At 56.4% G+C, this 16,397-nt stretch overlaps 1 protein-coding gene across 1 annotated transcript; it reads left to right on the top strand.

Annotated features, from left to right (window-relative positions):
- The first annotated feature begins 12,644 nt into the window (after positions 1 to 12,644).
- SMIM32 (small integral membrane protein 32) lies at positions 12,645 to 14,326 on the top strand. Its single transcript, XM_082724855.1, has one exon. The coding sequence runs from the start codon at positions 13,288 to 13,290 to the stop codon at positions 13,597 to 13,599; it is 312 nt and encodes a 103-aa protein (XP_082580981.1). The 5' UTR covers positions 12,645 to 13,287; the 3' UTR covers positions 13,600 to 14,326.
- Positions 14,327 to 16,397: the final 2,071 nt, after the last annotated feature.

Raw genomic sequence — 16,397 nt, forward strand, 5'->3', positions numbered from 1 at the left:
GGCACCAGAAGATGCTTGATAGGGATGCACGTGGTCCCTGGGTCTTGTCTTCTAGGAAGCCGAGGCTGTGTCCCGAAGGAAGCGGGGCTACTGAACATTTGAGGCCATGCAGGGAGGAACCTGGGAGCACGGGAAGCCTCTAGAATGTTGCAGACTCGCCCAGCTCCTAGCTGAGGGCAGCCACGGGAGCCTGTGGGAGAAGAGCCACCCAGCAGAAGCCTGTCAACCACAGAATCGTGGGAGGAAATGTTTGGGGGTGGTATATGACCCAAGCTGTAGAGTCACGGAGGGACTGAACGGTGGTCCAGGAACTTGGCACATGAAGTGCAGCCTGAACACAGGAGAGGACTCTCCTCCATTCGCCCCAGGAGTGGGACGAGTGCCTTAGCCATGCGACTCCGCTGGTGTTTATCAAGCCAGAGGCAGTGTTCCCAGGGACCTAGGCCAGCTTGGCTTTGTCCAGAGAGAAACCCCGTCTCTATGCACGAACAGAAACCCCCAAAACAGGGGCGCCAGCATGGCTCAGTCCCGTAAGCATCTGCCTTGGGCTCAGGTCATGATCTCAGCGTCCTGGGATCAAGCCCCTGTCCGGCTCTCTGCTCAGCAGGGAGTCTGCTTCTCTCTCTCCTTCTGTCTCTCCCCCTTCTCCTGCTCTCTCTCAAATAAATAAAATCTTAGAGGGGGGAAATGAAAGAAAGCCCCAAAGCACCACTAGCCTCTTGGGGGAAGGATGCTGCCGGTGGATGCAGCCATCGCCTCAGCACGTGTGTGGCTGAGCATGGAGCACGGAAAGGAGGCTGCGGACTCCGGTGCCCTGGCAGGCTGCGGGCTCACCGGAGAGAAAGGCGGCGAGCCCAGCAACAGTTAAGTGGATTGGTGAGGTTTTAATAAGACCAGTGGACGGCGTGGAGGTGATGTCACAAAGACGTCAGTGAATCACTGCCCCCACGGATAATGAGAACACAACCTTGGGTCCCCAAGCTTACAGGTGCAAGAGCGCTTTCGTGTCCCTGACCTCGTTGAGTTGAAACAACAACCCAGTGAAGCGAGCAGAGCAGCATTCATTACCAGTTTTGCAAAGAAAGAATTTAAGTAGCACTGGGGGCGGGGGGGAGTCCAGTAGAACCCCCATGAACCAGAAGTTCAAGCCCTGGGTCCGAGTCCCTTGAACAGGCTGAGGCCCAGGTGGGTGTGGTGAACACAGCTGAATGGGAAGACCGCCCTCCGGATGGATGCCGGTGTGGGAGCACTACCGTGGGAGGCAGCCTGCCAAGGATTTCTCACTGTGATCCTAGTACCTCCTGCCCGGGAGGGCACTTGTCCTCCTGCCCTGGGACGTTCAGTAATAATGCAGATCTACAGACTGGGACTGGGGCCACGGAATCAGTATTTAAGTAGCTCCCAGGTGACTCCCGTAGTCAACCATATTTGAACACTCTTGCCCCAGAGGTCCCTTGGCTACATGGTAGGGTTATCAGGTTACTTGACTGGTAAGAGCGGAAATGGGACTGGGGCTCCATGATCCAGGGGTCAAGCTAACTCTCTGGTCTTCACCCAGGAGGTGGGACTGTCCCACTTTGGGAAGGCTCTCTAAGATCCAGGCACGCATGGAAGATGGAGGGTGAAGCACTGGAGAAGAAAACGGTGGGAAAGTAATTCAGTCCCGCTCTACCCTGTACTGCGTATCCACTAGTAAATACCATCATTGTGAAGCAGATCCCAGTAAAGGGGCAGGAAACACGAACACGGGTCTGGGGTAATAATGTTCTCTAGAACATTGTCTCCTGTTTCCTGGAGGTGAGGCAATGTCATTCTTACACCGGACCATGGGCTCGGTCCCTGCCCACTCCATCCTGGGGTCTCAGGACTCACTGGAAGTCAGAGAGCAGAGCCATCAGGCGGACAGCCTGCCGGCGTGGGACAGCATGCTTCCTGGACATCCTGGCCTTAGACCTCCTGTGGGGGCCCGCTCATCCCCCATGTGGGCAGGTTCTGGCGATGGAGACAGAGATGCAGGAGGAAAGCTCCCAGCAGGCTGAGCAAGTGGGCACGGGCATCCTCTCCTCTTGCCATCACGACCAGGGTCCTCGTATTTGGGACCCCCCTCTTACTTCTGTCACCCATTCCTTCTCTTCGGTTTGGAACCGCAGCCACTTTGGATCTGTATGAGGAGGGCGTGTGCTCTTTAAGTGCGCTCCTAGCCAGAGCTAGAATTTGCTCCTTAATGATCACAGTGGTTCTTGCTCAGCTCACCAAGGCCCCTCCCGCCCCTGTTCTAATCTTGCCCTGGCCTTCTCAGGTGGGGACTCCAGAAAGGGGTCCGGCAGGTCTGCCATCTTTTCCCTTTCTTTCCGAATGGCCTTAACACACCCCAAGGTGGGCCTTGTCTTCCTCATGATTCAGACTGAGGCTCTGCTCAGGGGCTCAGAGGGGCCAGAGAAGCAGACTCCCAGAAAGGACACAATTTGGGGCACTTGGACAGTGGAAAGGCGCAGCCTACTCATTTTCCAGCTCAAGCAGAGCCCAGCCAGGACCCTTCTGCCTGTGGAGGAGAAGACATTCTCCCTGAAGCCAAAAATGGCTAGTGTCTCTCCCCTCCGGCTGTCTTCTTCAGTGGGTGCAGAAAGGATGGAAAAGTGTCTCTGGTGACATCATTGTCCATGTCATTGTGAATCTGAGCTTTGGAGGCCAGGAATCCCGGCGGAGCCCACTCCTTTCCTCTCTCTGGAACCCAACCCCACCTCCAGCCTGCCCCTGTAGGGCTGGGGAGAAAGGGGGCCTCTGAGGGGCTCAGGGAAGCATGCCAGATGAGGAGCCCAGAGAGGAGCAGAGAAATAAGAAAGCAAATTACTTTCACTGTTTTATGTTGTTTTTTAAAAAATATTATTCTCATTATAAAAGTAAATGGTAGTCACTAGAGAAATTTGCAAACACCTCAGCGCTCAGAAGCAAATGAAAATTATCTTTAATCCCACTGCACAGAGATCCCTCCTGGGGGTATCTGTGGTTTTCTTGGCATATTTATTTCAGTGTAAATCCACAAACTCAAGTAACTCAAGGATAGTGCCATTATTTTTCCATTAGCCAGTCTCCGTGAGGAGCGCCCCTACTACTCCCCTGCCCGCACCCACACTCCTGGCACTGTGCTAAATTCTGTGGGCTGCCAGTGGTCTTCCCTCTCTCTGCTGGCGTCCACCAAGCACCTGCCATCCTATCTGCTTCCTAGAGGTCAGTCCTGGAGGGTGCTGTTGCCTGGGTCCCAATTCCCAACCAAAAGACACCCACCGACACCTCCCCTCCACTTGCATGCTTGGAGCACTGGCTCAGAGGCTCTTCTTGATTCCAAAGCATTTCAGAGCTGCAGGAAGCTAGTTGTGGCCCTTCACACTTGCATGGGTGGGCTTGCAGGAATCACTCTGTCTTCTCACAACCGGTCCGGCTGGCAGAACCACCCATCTTCCCGAGGCTCCTGCCTGCATGGGGCTCTACGCAAGACTGGTATTGATTATCTCCCACACCCTGATCCCCAGAACTATCCATGTTTCTGCCAGCACTCTCATGGCAGAGCGATCTCCTTGCATCCCAGGCCACGTCCCACATCACTCTGCCCTGAGAGCAGGAAGGTCTCCTGGAATGTCAGGGATGGGAAGATTTGCCCCGACACAGGGCTATCATAGACCCTGCTGAGTGGGGAGGACACAACAAGCTAACACCAGCCCCGCCAAGGAGACAGCACTAATGCCCCAAAAGTGCTATATGTGTCAGTCACAGCCCTGCCCTTACTCAGGATGCCTTGTTCCACTCCTTACACCCAGACTTTGGAGACTCAAAAGCCAGTCATCTGATTCTTGTGTGAATCAGTCCTGCATGGCTGTCCCTTCCCAGAAGGAGTTAATGTGGGGCTTTACGACTGTTGTCTGTCTGTAAGGAAGCATCATGGGTACCCGGAGATGCCTGTATCTCTCGGTATCTCTCTCTCTCTCTCTCTCTCACACACACACACACACACACACACACACACACATGTGCACTCCCAGCTTCAAGGCTGGATTTGAATCTTTGGGTCTGGGGCCAGAAGGTAAATTTAAAAAGCTCTCTCAGGTGGGCCTGCAGGGGGTGGGGGAGAAGAGGTACCAAGAGGAGAAACTGAGAGCCAGTCCCTGGAGCACCCCTGCCCCACAGCCCTCAGCTCCCTTTGGGGCGGGGGCCTTCCTTGCCTAGGTGGGCGAATTCAGGGCCCAGCTGGGCGATGGTGGAGGTCCTGTCTCAGAATGCTCCCGACAACCCCCCAAGCCTCTCCTTTCTCCCCCTATTTGGTTCCAGCTGAGATGCTGAGAAAATCCTCACAACACCATTTCCGGAGGAGCAGCATCTTGAAGGCTTTCATAGAGAAGGACCAAACAATTCGAGTCATTCAGCCCACTTCTCCTACCCAGCAGAGCGAGCCCACGGACAGCCTCCTGCAGGGGGCGGGTGGCGCACAGTCCCTTCCCCAGCAGTGACAGGCGGCGGGGCCCACGCATGCCTCCCTAGAGGACACCTTCCAGGATGGAGACGCCCGAAATTCAGACCTGAAAACCCACCACAGTAGAAGAGCAGGTCGGATTTCTGTGGCCTCAGCACAAAATGGCAATGCGAATGTAGTTTCCAAGTTAGGTTTTAAAATGCCACTTAAAGGCCAATTTCAGTTCTCTCACTTAAAACTTTTTTTTTAAATAATCACATTTCCTCATGAATCAGGCCGTGGGCATATCTGTCCTTCCTTCCCTGTCAGGAACTGCCAGAGCAAAAAGGATATTTTCTCAGATTTTTTTTTTTCTCTCCCTAACCAGTTGCCACTTCTTTGGCTGGGAGGCCTTCCCTGCTCCTACCCCACATCCGTGGCCCCTCTGGATGCGCCAGGACCCAGCTGCTCCCCTGTGGGAGCAGACGGCACCCCCAGGAGCAGAGATGCTATAATGGCCATGGCGAGGGAAGAGAGAGCCATTCCCTAGACACTGGCCAAGGGGCAGTTTGGGAGCAGGGGTGGCTGGCTGTAGAGAGGACCCTACCCAAAATTAAAATAATCAGGACCCCTAACATTTCTGTAGGAAAAAAACCAAGTTGTTTAAAACAAACCAATCTTGGGGGGAAAAAAAGAAAACATTAATTCCAAATCCTGAAGGTACAGGATCCCAAATTTAGTAAATTTGGATTTTTCTCACTCCTTCTCCTCAAGGATGGAAACCCTTCCCTCTATTTTAAGTGTAGGTGGGGGGAGGGGCATGAAAATTTAATGTTGTTGGAAGGCTGTCTCTCCTAACCCACCTTCCTGTTAACTTAGAAAAGCGACTTGAGGATTTGTGCCCATGAAGACAGGGTCTGCGGAAAGCCCAGACCAGCTGCCAGGGACGGGGTTTGCAGGCTTAGCCTGGTCTTTGGGGAGGGAGGTGAGTAGGGAAGGGCCAGGACTAATCCCCTAAGATGGAAGTTGGGCTTCTAACTGTCCACCCAGGACTGGGCTCAGGAGGGAAATTTGGAGGTAGATCTCTAGCCTGTGCCTGCTGCAGCTCCCTGACCTGGCCCAGCTCCCCAAACCCAGACTGCTCAGTGTAGAGGCAGCTAAGAGAAGGATGCAGTGATGGCAGGAGCTGGTGACACCCTCTCTCTCTGGTAGGACCCCAGTCACAGAGCTTCCCCAATCCTCCCCATGGGTCAGGCTGCAGGCCACCTGGGCCATTCCCTGTTACTCCCCCAGCCCCACAGGTATAGGTCCAGCCACACCTGAACCCTCGGAATGCTGAGCCCAATGGCCCTTCCCAGTCCTTCCTTCAGGGCCCGCCCTCCACCTCTTCTAGTTGCCACACCCCAGACATCAGGCAGCCCTGACCCAGTTGGAAGCAGAAGCAGTCCCTGTCTGTCTGTTCTTGGGAATGCTCAGCCTCACGGATCTCCAACAACAAGCATGGAAACATTCCTTCCCAATGCCTCAAAACATGCTGGGGCCTGCGTCTCACTTATCAAGGCTTTTAAGGTATTGCCTCTACTGGCCAGGCCTTCATCTGAGCGCTAAAGGACTCTAGGTAGAAACAGTAATAGAGGCTGATAAACAGGACTGTTCTAGAAGGACCCACAAGGCCGAAGGGAGGAACCTAATGTGAGCCCAGATGCTGACGTCACACGTTCCGACCTTTCGGCCATCGGTGTCATGCCACATTTCCCAGCAGGGGATGGGAGAAGAGGAGAATTCTAAGCTGCTACTACTTGTGTCCAGGATGGCCTGTATTTCCTTCTTTACCCTTGTCTCCATTTTCCAGATAATGGCCAAATACTATTCTTAAAACCAGCGTAAAAAGAAGAGGAAATGAGTTTTACTTTAAGAAGGTGGATGGGAGCCACTGGCAATCGTTGACTCAGGCAGTGACCTGAAGGTGATCTGGGCTCATGCTGGCCAGGGAGCATACCCAGGAAGGATGGAGGGGGGTTGACTGCAAGGTCAACCAAGCTTGAGCTTCTGGGTCTCCGCTCATGCTGCCCTGGTCCGGCATTTTTGTATAATTTGCAAAGGTAAGGCATTTTATTGGGTGAAACTACTGTCTTCCCCCCAGGAAGGTCATTCGCAGGAACATGCCAGCACCCGCTCTCTGGGCTCCCTGGTTCCAGGACACGGAGGTACAGGGTCAGGGGTGGGGGACCCCCTGCTGAGGTGTTCCTGAACCCCTGGTAGCAGGCAATGTGGCTACTTGGAAGGGAACTGAGGAAGCATGAGGCACCAGAAGCCTGTCTGGACTGTTCTCCCATGTTTTGGATCTTTTGTCAGCTTTTTAAAATCTGTAATTTAGGGATGCCTGGGTGGCTCAGTTGGTTAAGCAGCTGCCTTCGGCTCAGGTCATGATCCCAGCGTCCTGGGATCGAGTCCCACATCGGGCTCCTTGCTCAGCAGGGAGCCTGCTTCTCCCTCTGCCTCTGCCTGCCATTCTGTCTGCCTGTGCTTGCTCTCTCCCCCTCCCTCTCTCTGATAAATAAATAAAATCTTTAAAAAAAATCTGTAATTTATTTTGATTCTGTTCTCTTTCTAGACAAATACTCCCTGGAAAACCTCATCTTGTAGTGTTATTCTCCAAGAGGGCCCCTAGGATGCACAAGGGTCGCACCAAACCTCGCTCTCCCCCGAAGGTGGGCTGCAGAGGGACGAGGAAGGGCAGGGGGCTGCTGTAACGTCAGAGTCTGGCAGTGGGGCTCTGCCCCTGGGGCAGAAGAAGTCGGGATGGAGGACATGCCAACAGGGAGAACAGAGAGAAGACCCAGACACAACACACAGCCCAGGGCCACAGACATAAGGCACTGGCCATTGCGGGGCGGGGAGGGGAGTGTTGGGCGTGGGAGACCCTGGGCTCTGACCTTGGCCCAGACTCATCTACTAAAACCCAAGGGTCTGACTCTCAGCCTTCTCAGCCTTGGGAGACACTGAACGTGAGGCATGCAGTCTAGACCAGCTGTCAACACTGGGAGGCCGCCTGGGTCACACCAACCCAGGAAAGAGGATGGGTAAGCCCTGGAGCCAAGACTAACAGAGGAGGCTTCTGAGGAGAGGTGAGTCTTGCTGGGACTCACAAAGCCCTGGCACCGCCCCTGCCTCCCGGCCCCCACAGCTCTCTGCAAAAGGCCTCCAGCCCAGCCCAGCCCAGGCTGTGGAAAAGGGACCCCACTCTTAGCCACCCACCAAGCCCGACCTGCCCGTGGCCACACACATCGTGCCTGGCAGGTGCCGCCTGGCCTGGCCGAGGCAGTTTGAGCTGGAGGGCTCTCCCTGTATCCGGAAGCCGTCCTGCCTGCCTCTCCTCCTGTACCTTTAGTCTTTAGTTCACAGGCATTTCCTCCAGTTCATCTCTGGCTTGTGCTTTGTGGTGGACCTGAACTGACACAGAGCCCAGCTGGGTTTTGTTTCATGCCATAAGCAGAATAATTAAAGGAGATTAGAAGCCAAGAATTCTTGCATCGTGGGATTCAGTGATGCTTCACGCTTTACCAGTAGGCTCTCTGAGATTTGACTGCATCTCACCTGAAAGTGTACTCAGTCCTAGGAAATACAGACCTAGGAGAGAATCTTCCCGAATGAGTTCTTGTGCCCTGGCATCACCACCAAGTTCCAGACCTTTCCATGAAGGAGTTCTCCCACAGTGCCGCACTTGGGACAGGTTAGAGGGGAGGTAGGGGGGCTCCAGACCGTCTGCCTCACTTTGCTTCCTGTCTCTACTTCTGGGCCTGAGACACCCCCTCTGGTCTCCCCACTGCCTGATCTCTCCCCAAGTGTAACCTCATGAGCCAGCCCCCCCACCCTTGGAAATACAAGGGCAAGACCAGAGGACCCAACCAGACTCCCAGGTGCCCCTGAGCCTGACTACTGACTCCCAACACTAGCCCTGTGCCAAGACTTGCTGTTCCTTTTGGCACATGTTGGCTCTGTCCCAGCTTTGGCCTCTTTCCCATTCTTGGCCAGAATGATGGCCTAATCCTTAGTATTAGGCGACCCCTCTCATGACTCCACACCACCCACAATGGTTGGGTCCAGGCAGCAGGGGGAGTGCAAGCTTCACCATCAGGCAAACCTCTGTCCTTTCCAGAAAAGGCTGGGTCATCCAGCTCAGGGGGTGGCAACCGCTCCCATCATTCTCAGCAGCCTTGGGAGTTTTGTGTCTCTAGAGCCTGCTTAGCTAGGGACTCAGAGAGGCAGCTGAGGTCACATGTTGTTGGAACCAAAGAGAAGTCTCGCTAAGCAGTGAGACTTTGTCCAAAAACTGATACACGCAGGCTCATCCCTGACTCTCACCAGAGTCAGAGCCACCCACCACCTGCAGACCACGTGTACGTACGCCTGCTTCCAGGTGTCTCCAGACCCAGCCTCTGCCAGGCCCGTGAGTCTTGTCACTGACTCTCTCCATCCCACCCTCTGATCCAGCAAGAGAAACCACAGGCCCGTGGCATCAGAGGACAGAGGGGGAGACACCCTTTCTGGGAGAAGGGTGCCCTGGAGCATTCTCCTTACTGCGGGCCTCACGCTCGCACCTCATCCTTTCCCCAGGTACCCCGCATCAGGGACCACGCTGCAGTCCCTCCCATGATCTGGCCTGACCACCCCCCAAGCCCACAGATGCCTGTTTCCCTCTTGGAAAAACACTGCATTTCAGAGCCGGGCTTAGCCTACTTGCCATTTAGTTCTTTAAAAATGGTCATTCTAAAATTCAACCTTAAGCCACCAGCCACTGGTGGCTGCTGAAACCATCTGTAAAAACAAACAAACAGACAACAACAAAAACAACAACCAACCACTAAACCACTGCCAGGGACCATGGTTAAAATGAAGAGGTCAGCAAGCCAGGGCAGCAACGGCATTCACAGAGGAGCCGGCCGCAGCAATCACAGCACACAACACACACGGAAAACCACTCCAGGGGCGGCGAACCCCCGGACCGCAACATTTCACCCTTGACCTGTCCCCGGCCTCCGGGAGCGGTTTAATAATAATTCCCCTTGCTTGCAGGAGAAACAGAAATAGCTTTACCCAGCTCCACAGGCCGCGCACAGCACAATTTATGGAATCCTGGGGCTCTAATGCTCCTAGTCTCCCCAGTTTCCATTAAGCAGCTGCCAAATGGCCTGAGTGTGGCAGGAGAGGCCCCCCTCGCCTGGCCTGCCTTCCCCTCCACAGACAGGCTGGGGGAGGGAGCAGGGCACGTGGCTCAGCAACCACGTAATGGGGAAGAGGGCGCTCTGGGGTCCCGGCCCTGTGACCCCTGTCTGTCAAAGCCAACTCAGAGCCCCTTTAGAATCTTTTCCAAGACTTAAGTGTACGAGTACACAAAGCTCCCTTAATGGAAGGTCGCTCTGGCTTGTGTAACAAGCTGTGTAAACTTCATCTCTGCATTCACTCAGCACTGGCCTTGTTTACTTTCCTCCCCGGGGACGTTTCGGGAACGTGACTGCCCTCCCAGAGCTCCGAACATCTTTCAGAAAAGAAACAGTGCCCTCCCCACTTTGAGACCAAAAGACCCCCAAAAAAGGGCAAGATACCTTCTCCAACTTGACCACAATGCCAGGCGGACAGCCCACACGCCATTTGCTGAGCTCCTCGTGAAAAGCAGCAGCTGGAGATGGAGTGGGCAAGTACAGGCTGCACAACCTTGGTTCCCTTGCATCCTGACCCAGCAGTGTGGGCCTTGGCAAGTGACATCACTTCAAGAAGCCGCAGCTTCCTCCTTGGGGAAAGGGAGGACACAGCAGGGCCTATCTCCCAGGCCCCTTCGAGGAGAAAGACCATGTGCTGAGGCTCAGGCTGGAGCTTGGCCCAGGGGAAGAGACCCGTGAGTGGCAGCTATCTGCGCTGTTCTGTCCCTGGAGGTTCATGGTCGTGGTGAAGGGCATGGCCTCTGGAGCCTTGGCTGCCTAAGTTGCAGCCTCAGCTCCGCCTCTCACAGGCTCTAAGCCCTTGCGTGGGTCACTCTGACACGGAAGAGCTCCAATGGCAGGGGAGGAATGAGAGTGCCGCAGACCCCAGGTTTAGAGAATTCCCCTCCCCTGTTCATGAGCAAGGGCACTACTGGGACCCTGTGTCCCCACCAAAACCTTTGCAGACTCCCCTGCTCTGTGCCTACTTCCTGGATGTTTCCAGAGCACGACAAGAAATCACTTACCATAATCCCTCATTTTATAGCCCAAGGGGCTGGAGCTCGCCCCAGACTGCATGGAGGACCTCCCAGCTGAGTTGTCCCGGCTTCCCGCCATCACCTAGGGTCTTGTCTCATCCCACGGGTCAGTCAGAGATGAAGAAGGGCGAGCAGGGCCATGTTATTCCCCACACTGAGCAAAGAGGAAATCCCAGGCAAAATCCCAAACCCAGCTACTCAAGCACTACCTTTCGAGCCTCACCAAGAGCCAGGGAACCAAAACAGCAAGGGCTTCACCTGGACAACATCTCTTCCAATCATTCCACGTGCTGACCCTCCCTCAGACTCCAGATGTCCCTGAGGAAGCCTGCTCTGATTTCACATCCTGGCCCCTGGGATCCTGCTGGCTGAGAAAAATGCTGTCCAAAATAGGTCAGGCCTTCAGGGAAAGGGACCACCTCCCCCCATTCGAGCGGCAGCCCCTCCGTCCACCCCTCCCCACCCCTGGCCATGGCTAGCACATCTCTCTTGTGTGCTGGCTGTTGGCTTAAGCATCAGCCAGGCCTCGGCACCCAGCAACCTATGCCCCAGGAGCACCTCGGGCAGCTCGCCAGAACCAAGGTGGGGAGATGAGCTGGCCATCCTGTCAGGTCCTGCTGTCCACACCACCCACACACAGCCATGTTCTTCCCAGGGAGGCCCCCCTCAGCCCATCTGTGTGACCAAGAGGAGAGACCCACTGAGGGCCTACAGAGCCAGAGGCCTCACTTGGCAAGCAGTCGAACACTGTGGAGAGTCAGGCCTTGGACCCTGACTTCAAAGTCAGGCAAAGGGGTTGCAGAGGTGTTTCTCCCAGGCTGAGATGGGGTCTGTGGGAACGAGCTCTGACTAGGATCGGTCTTCCCACCCTGGTTGTTCATGTTAGGCTTGTGGCCAAGTGTGGTGAGGGCAAGGGGAAGAACTAGCTTATATATCTCCCCCTGTTCACACAGCCAGGGCTCACCCAACCCTCCCCATGCGCTGCACCCCAGGATGGGATGAGAGACACAGCTACGAACGTGGCTGACCTGTGGGGATCTCGGGCAAGTGACCGGGCAACAGAACTGAGACAACAGTGAGGGGTGAGGTATCTAGGGTGCAAAGTGGAAGGAGGTACGTTCAGCACTGCTTACACATGTGCAGGACCTCAAAGGTAAGGGCCTCCATGGTTTCCTGCCCTGAGCTTCTCAGCTGCCACCTCCCCAGCTGGGGCCAGTCAGACAATGATGGGCGGTCAGTGCTTCTGGAGAGGTGCAGGGGCTATAGCAGACCAGGCAGCAGTTCCTAGTCTCGTTGTGGGAGCTTCCACAGTTTCTCCAGCGAAGGGAGGAATGCAGATCAGGAGAATCCCTTAGTTCCATTGACGGCTCACCCATGTTCTGGTCAACTAGCCTTTGTCAGGGCTGGCAAGGTCAGGCGGGCCATCACAACCCTTACACCCTCCTTCTGCTACCTGTGCCAGTGAGGACCAGGCAAGGGGAGCTAAGCAAGAGAGCTCACAGAGTGGGGGAGCACATGGGCCCTCAAGGCACAGCTACAGAAGGGCCTGGGCCCAGGGCACTGTCCCAGCTTGTCCAGGAGCGCCTCTGCCACTGGCCCAGCCTCCTCTAGAGGCCATGCGCCCTGCCTGCACTACCCAGCAGCCAGTGGGGCTCCTCGGCAACGGGGCTCCACCGGGAGGAAGACTATCAAGGAGAGGAATGGAAGCAGGTGTCCACGTCAGACTGAGCCTTGCCTCTGAGTCCGTCTGCTGTCCACTACTGTCTGTTTTGCCTGTGTCTCTGATCATAGGTCTGTAACCATTTCTTTGTCCGTCAGTCTTCTGTGACCCTGTTCTTCCTCCCTCCCACTCTCTCTGTGTCTCTCTGGCCCTAAGTGATGTGAGGCCAGGCCAGGGCAGTCGCAGCGTGTCCACTCTCGCCCCATTGGTTGGCAGCCGCTCCCCGGGGGCAGCAGCTGTCAGTCCCGCCCCCCGCCCCCCCTGCCGGGGACCTGAGCGCGCTCCGAGCCGCCTCTGAGCGCAGTCTCCTGCTCAAGACAGGAGCGCAGCAGGAAAAGAGAGCTCGCCGCACACTAGGCATCTGAACAGGGACTCGAGGCTGCAGGACTGCCCGCTCCGAGACGCAGCGGCCGCGGCGGCGCCGAAGAACTCCCGGCCGCCCGCCCTCGGTGAACCTGGCGTCCGGGCGCTGAGCAGGCACCCGAACTGCGGCCGCACTCGCCGGGCACCTCTCGCCGCCGCTGCAGCTAGGGAAGCCCCGAGCCCGGAACTGACCGGGGCGGGGGGCCGGAGCCCAGAGAGCGGCTCCAAACCCGCGAGCCGGGTGACTGGCAGCGCGGGGGGCGACGGCAAGACCCAGGGAAAGACCGAGGGTTAAGCGCGCGGGGCCGTCCAGCTCCGAGCCCCGGGGCCCGCCGCCCCGCAGGGACGGCAGCTGAGCGCGGGGACGAGGGAGCGACGCGGCCCGGGTTGACCCGAAGGCACCTGCTCCCGGTCAGGTGCGCGCAGCAGGGCGGGAGGGGCGCGCCATGGGGGCGCCCGGCGGCGCTGGTCGGCACGACAACCAGTGAGGCGGTCCGGCCGGGGTCGGCGGCCCCGCGGGCCATGTACGGAGACGCGTTCAACGCCACGGCCGGCCCCGAGGCGGCTGGAGGCGGCGCGCTGGCCCTGGCAGCCACGGTCAAGGCAGAGGGCGCTTTGCCGCTGGAGCTGGCCACAGCGCGCGGCATGCGGGACGGCGCGGCCACAAAGCCCGACCTGCCCACCTACCTGCTGCTCTTCTTCCTGCTGCTGCTGTCCGTGGCGCTCGTCGTCCTCTTCATCGGCTGCCAGCTGCGCCACTCGGCCTTCGCCGCCCTGCCCCACGACCGTTCGCTGCGCGACGCCCGCGCTCCCTGGAAGTCGCGGCCGGTGTAGCGGCGGGGGGAGCCAGGGCCGCCAGACGCAGTGTCCCCGTCTCACCGCCGGCCGCCGGGAGGAGCCTGGCCGCGCGAACCCGACGCCGGGGTCGCTGGCCCCTGGGAACGCCGCGCTCTGACCCAAAGACCTTTTACGACCTCGAGCGGCCACCCGGGCGTAAAGGGAGTCGGAGGCGCTCGCAGGCTGCGCGGGGGAGCGATTCTACCGGCCGCAGTCACCAGGGTTCCCATCCCCTGGCGGAGTCTTGCTTCCCCGCTCCCCGCTCCACCACTGGACAGCGGGTCTAGCAGGGGTGCCTTCCTGAAAAACAGAGAGCCAGCCGGGACGCCAAGCCTTCTCCGCCCCCGCCGCCTCCTTTGCTTTGGACAAGGAAGGGGCAGGCACGGCTCGGCTAGCGCGCAACTAGGCAGCAGCCGCCTCTCCGGACTCCCTGGCCCCGTGGCTGTCTTCCCGTGGCTGTGACTGCCTCTTCCTCGCTTGGGAACCTAGAATCTGAGCGTGAACTCAGCCGAACTAGGAAATGATCCCTTTGGGGGGCTGTATCCCCCGGGGGAAACGAGGGGATGCCGAGTTTCAGTAGGTCCCGCCTGGGTCCAAGGGCTCCATTTTCTCGGTGGGCACGGGCGGAGGGGAAGCTGGTCTAGAGGCAGGGGGTCGCACCTGCGGCACCCTGTGGTCGGGGATCCGCGTCCCGCACTCTCCAATAAAACCTCACGGAATTCGACCCAGTACTCAGAACGCTTTGGTCTTTGGTTGCGCCACTATGGAAAGGGGGATTAGGGCCGGGCTAGCGACACTCAAGGGCAATCTGCCTCCTACTTCAAAGTGACTCAGGTCAGTTTTAATGATACTTCCTCCTCCCCAGCTTTTCCCCAGCCTCAGCCAGTTCGTTGTTCTGGGAAGTGTTGTTCAAAGACGAACTGCTGCCTCATCTGCTAAAAAGAATTCCCTGTGAAGGCTCCATGGAGACCTTCCTACAGGCACTTCCTTCCACTTGGTCCTCTCCTTTGCTCTCAGAGACTCTTGGGCCTGAACCCTCCCAAGAGTCAGTTCCCGACCAGACCCATCTGGCTATGGAAGCATCTGAGGGTCCAGGCATGGGATCAGCCGCTGGGCACTTCTTCCCGAAGTTGGCAGAAGCCAGGTCTGGGGAGCACAGAGGAAGAAAGCAGAGCATGAATAAAGCCAGCTATGAGGGGATGATTATAGAGAACCTGAGAGGGAATAAATAGATTTGTGATAACCTTGACCATTTCCCAAGTTAACCTAACTCTAGCGACTGTACTTTACAGGGGTTTAAAATAGTTTCAGGAGTTACCTGGCTCAGCAGGGCACTAGAGCTCAGAGAATGTGTGACTAAAAAAAGATCTGGTAGATTATCTAATTTAGTAGTGCCCAACCATCTGTGGGGTCACTGGGGTTTTGAGAATCTGAAGAATGCTAGGATGTTGCATCAGGCACAAGGCAGACAGCCACACAATTCTGCAAACCTTTTGCAGAGAATGCCTAAGGACCCTTGCTGGGGTGGGTGGTGCAGGTATGAGTTGCTGGGGCTGGATGGAATCTTGAGCCAGGGCTCCCCACCTGTGTTTTGCCTCAGCCAGAGAGTGCCCAAGAATCCCTCCTGGGCCCTATCCCAGGAAGCAGGACAGATGAGCAGGAGACAAGGTCTCACATTGGGCTAGATTAACCAGGTCTTGGAAAGCTACCACCAGTGGTGTTCGTTCCATGCTAATGGTGCTAATTCTGTGACAACCTCTCAGACGTTTTAGTCGGGTCTTTGGAAACATAGCCAAACCTCTCCAGTTTATAGTAATGGTAACCCAGCTAATCTGCATGACCTTTGGTTGCAGAGAAGATTAAGTGAAATAAATGTAAGGAAATGTGAAGTCCCCTGGCTGGTGTAATGAGATAGCACTCTGCTGATAAGGGGGACCCTTTTCTGGCCTTGATCTGGGAGCTGAGAGGAGTAGGAGACTATAGAGACAGAGTCGTCCTTGCACACATCTGCCAGTGGGTAGATCTGAAGGCATAGGTGTGTGAAGTAGAGCGCAAGTTCTTGAGTCTGACAGGCTCTAAATCCCAGCAGCCCTGCTCACTGGCAGGGTGACAATCTAGGCACACTGTTTAGAGTCCAGGCTGCTTCCTTCTCTGAAATGGGAATTCCATCCCCCAGCTCTACAGGTTTTGACACGTGGTAACACATGGAACATGCTGGCTAGCCAGCTCCCGGGACGTGGTAACACATGGAACATGCTGGCTAGCCAGCCCCCGGGCATTAGCTCTTACTCCAATCGAGCCTTGGGCTGGAGGCAGCAGTGCAGAAAAGTGAAGCTGACCCCTAAACAAAATGTGCTGTCACAAGGGCTTTCCTATGACCCCAAACCAGTGCAAAGCCTGGTCCCTGCAGGGGAAATATGACTGGCTTAGAGGTCACCTGCAGTTCCTGGGCCAGAATCGGCTAGAGCCGGGGTGATCTAGGAGGCTCGTGGGATCCCTTGCTGCAATCCTGGCCCAAGGCCTCAAGAGCTGGAAGCAGAAAAGGGCTGAGATGGAGGCAGCCCGGGGAGCATCCCTCTGTGTGTCTGCAAGCTTGCAGCCATGTCAGCCAACTAAGCCAAAGGCTTGGCCACTTCAGATATGCAGATCCTTTTGAAATAAACTCTTACGTTATAGGGCCTATGCAGAGATGGAATCTAGGAACCAGGCGGGGTCCATGAGAAGAACTAGACCGGGGCTCTGCTTTTGCCAGCACTGTGACTCCACAAATACTTCCATTCCCTTCTCTCGGCCAT

This window comes from Mustela nivalis, assembly GCF_964662115.1.
Source record: "Mustela nivalis genome assembly, chromosome: 3".
Classification (NCBI taxonomy): domain Eukaryota; kingdom Metazoa; phylum Chordata; class Mammalia; order Carnivora; family Mustelidae; genus Mustela; species Mustela nivalis.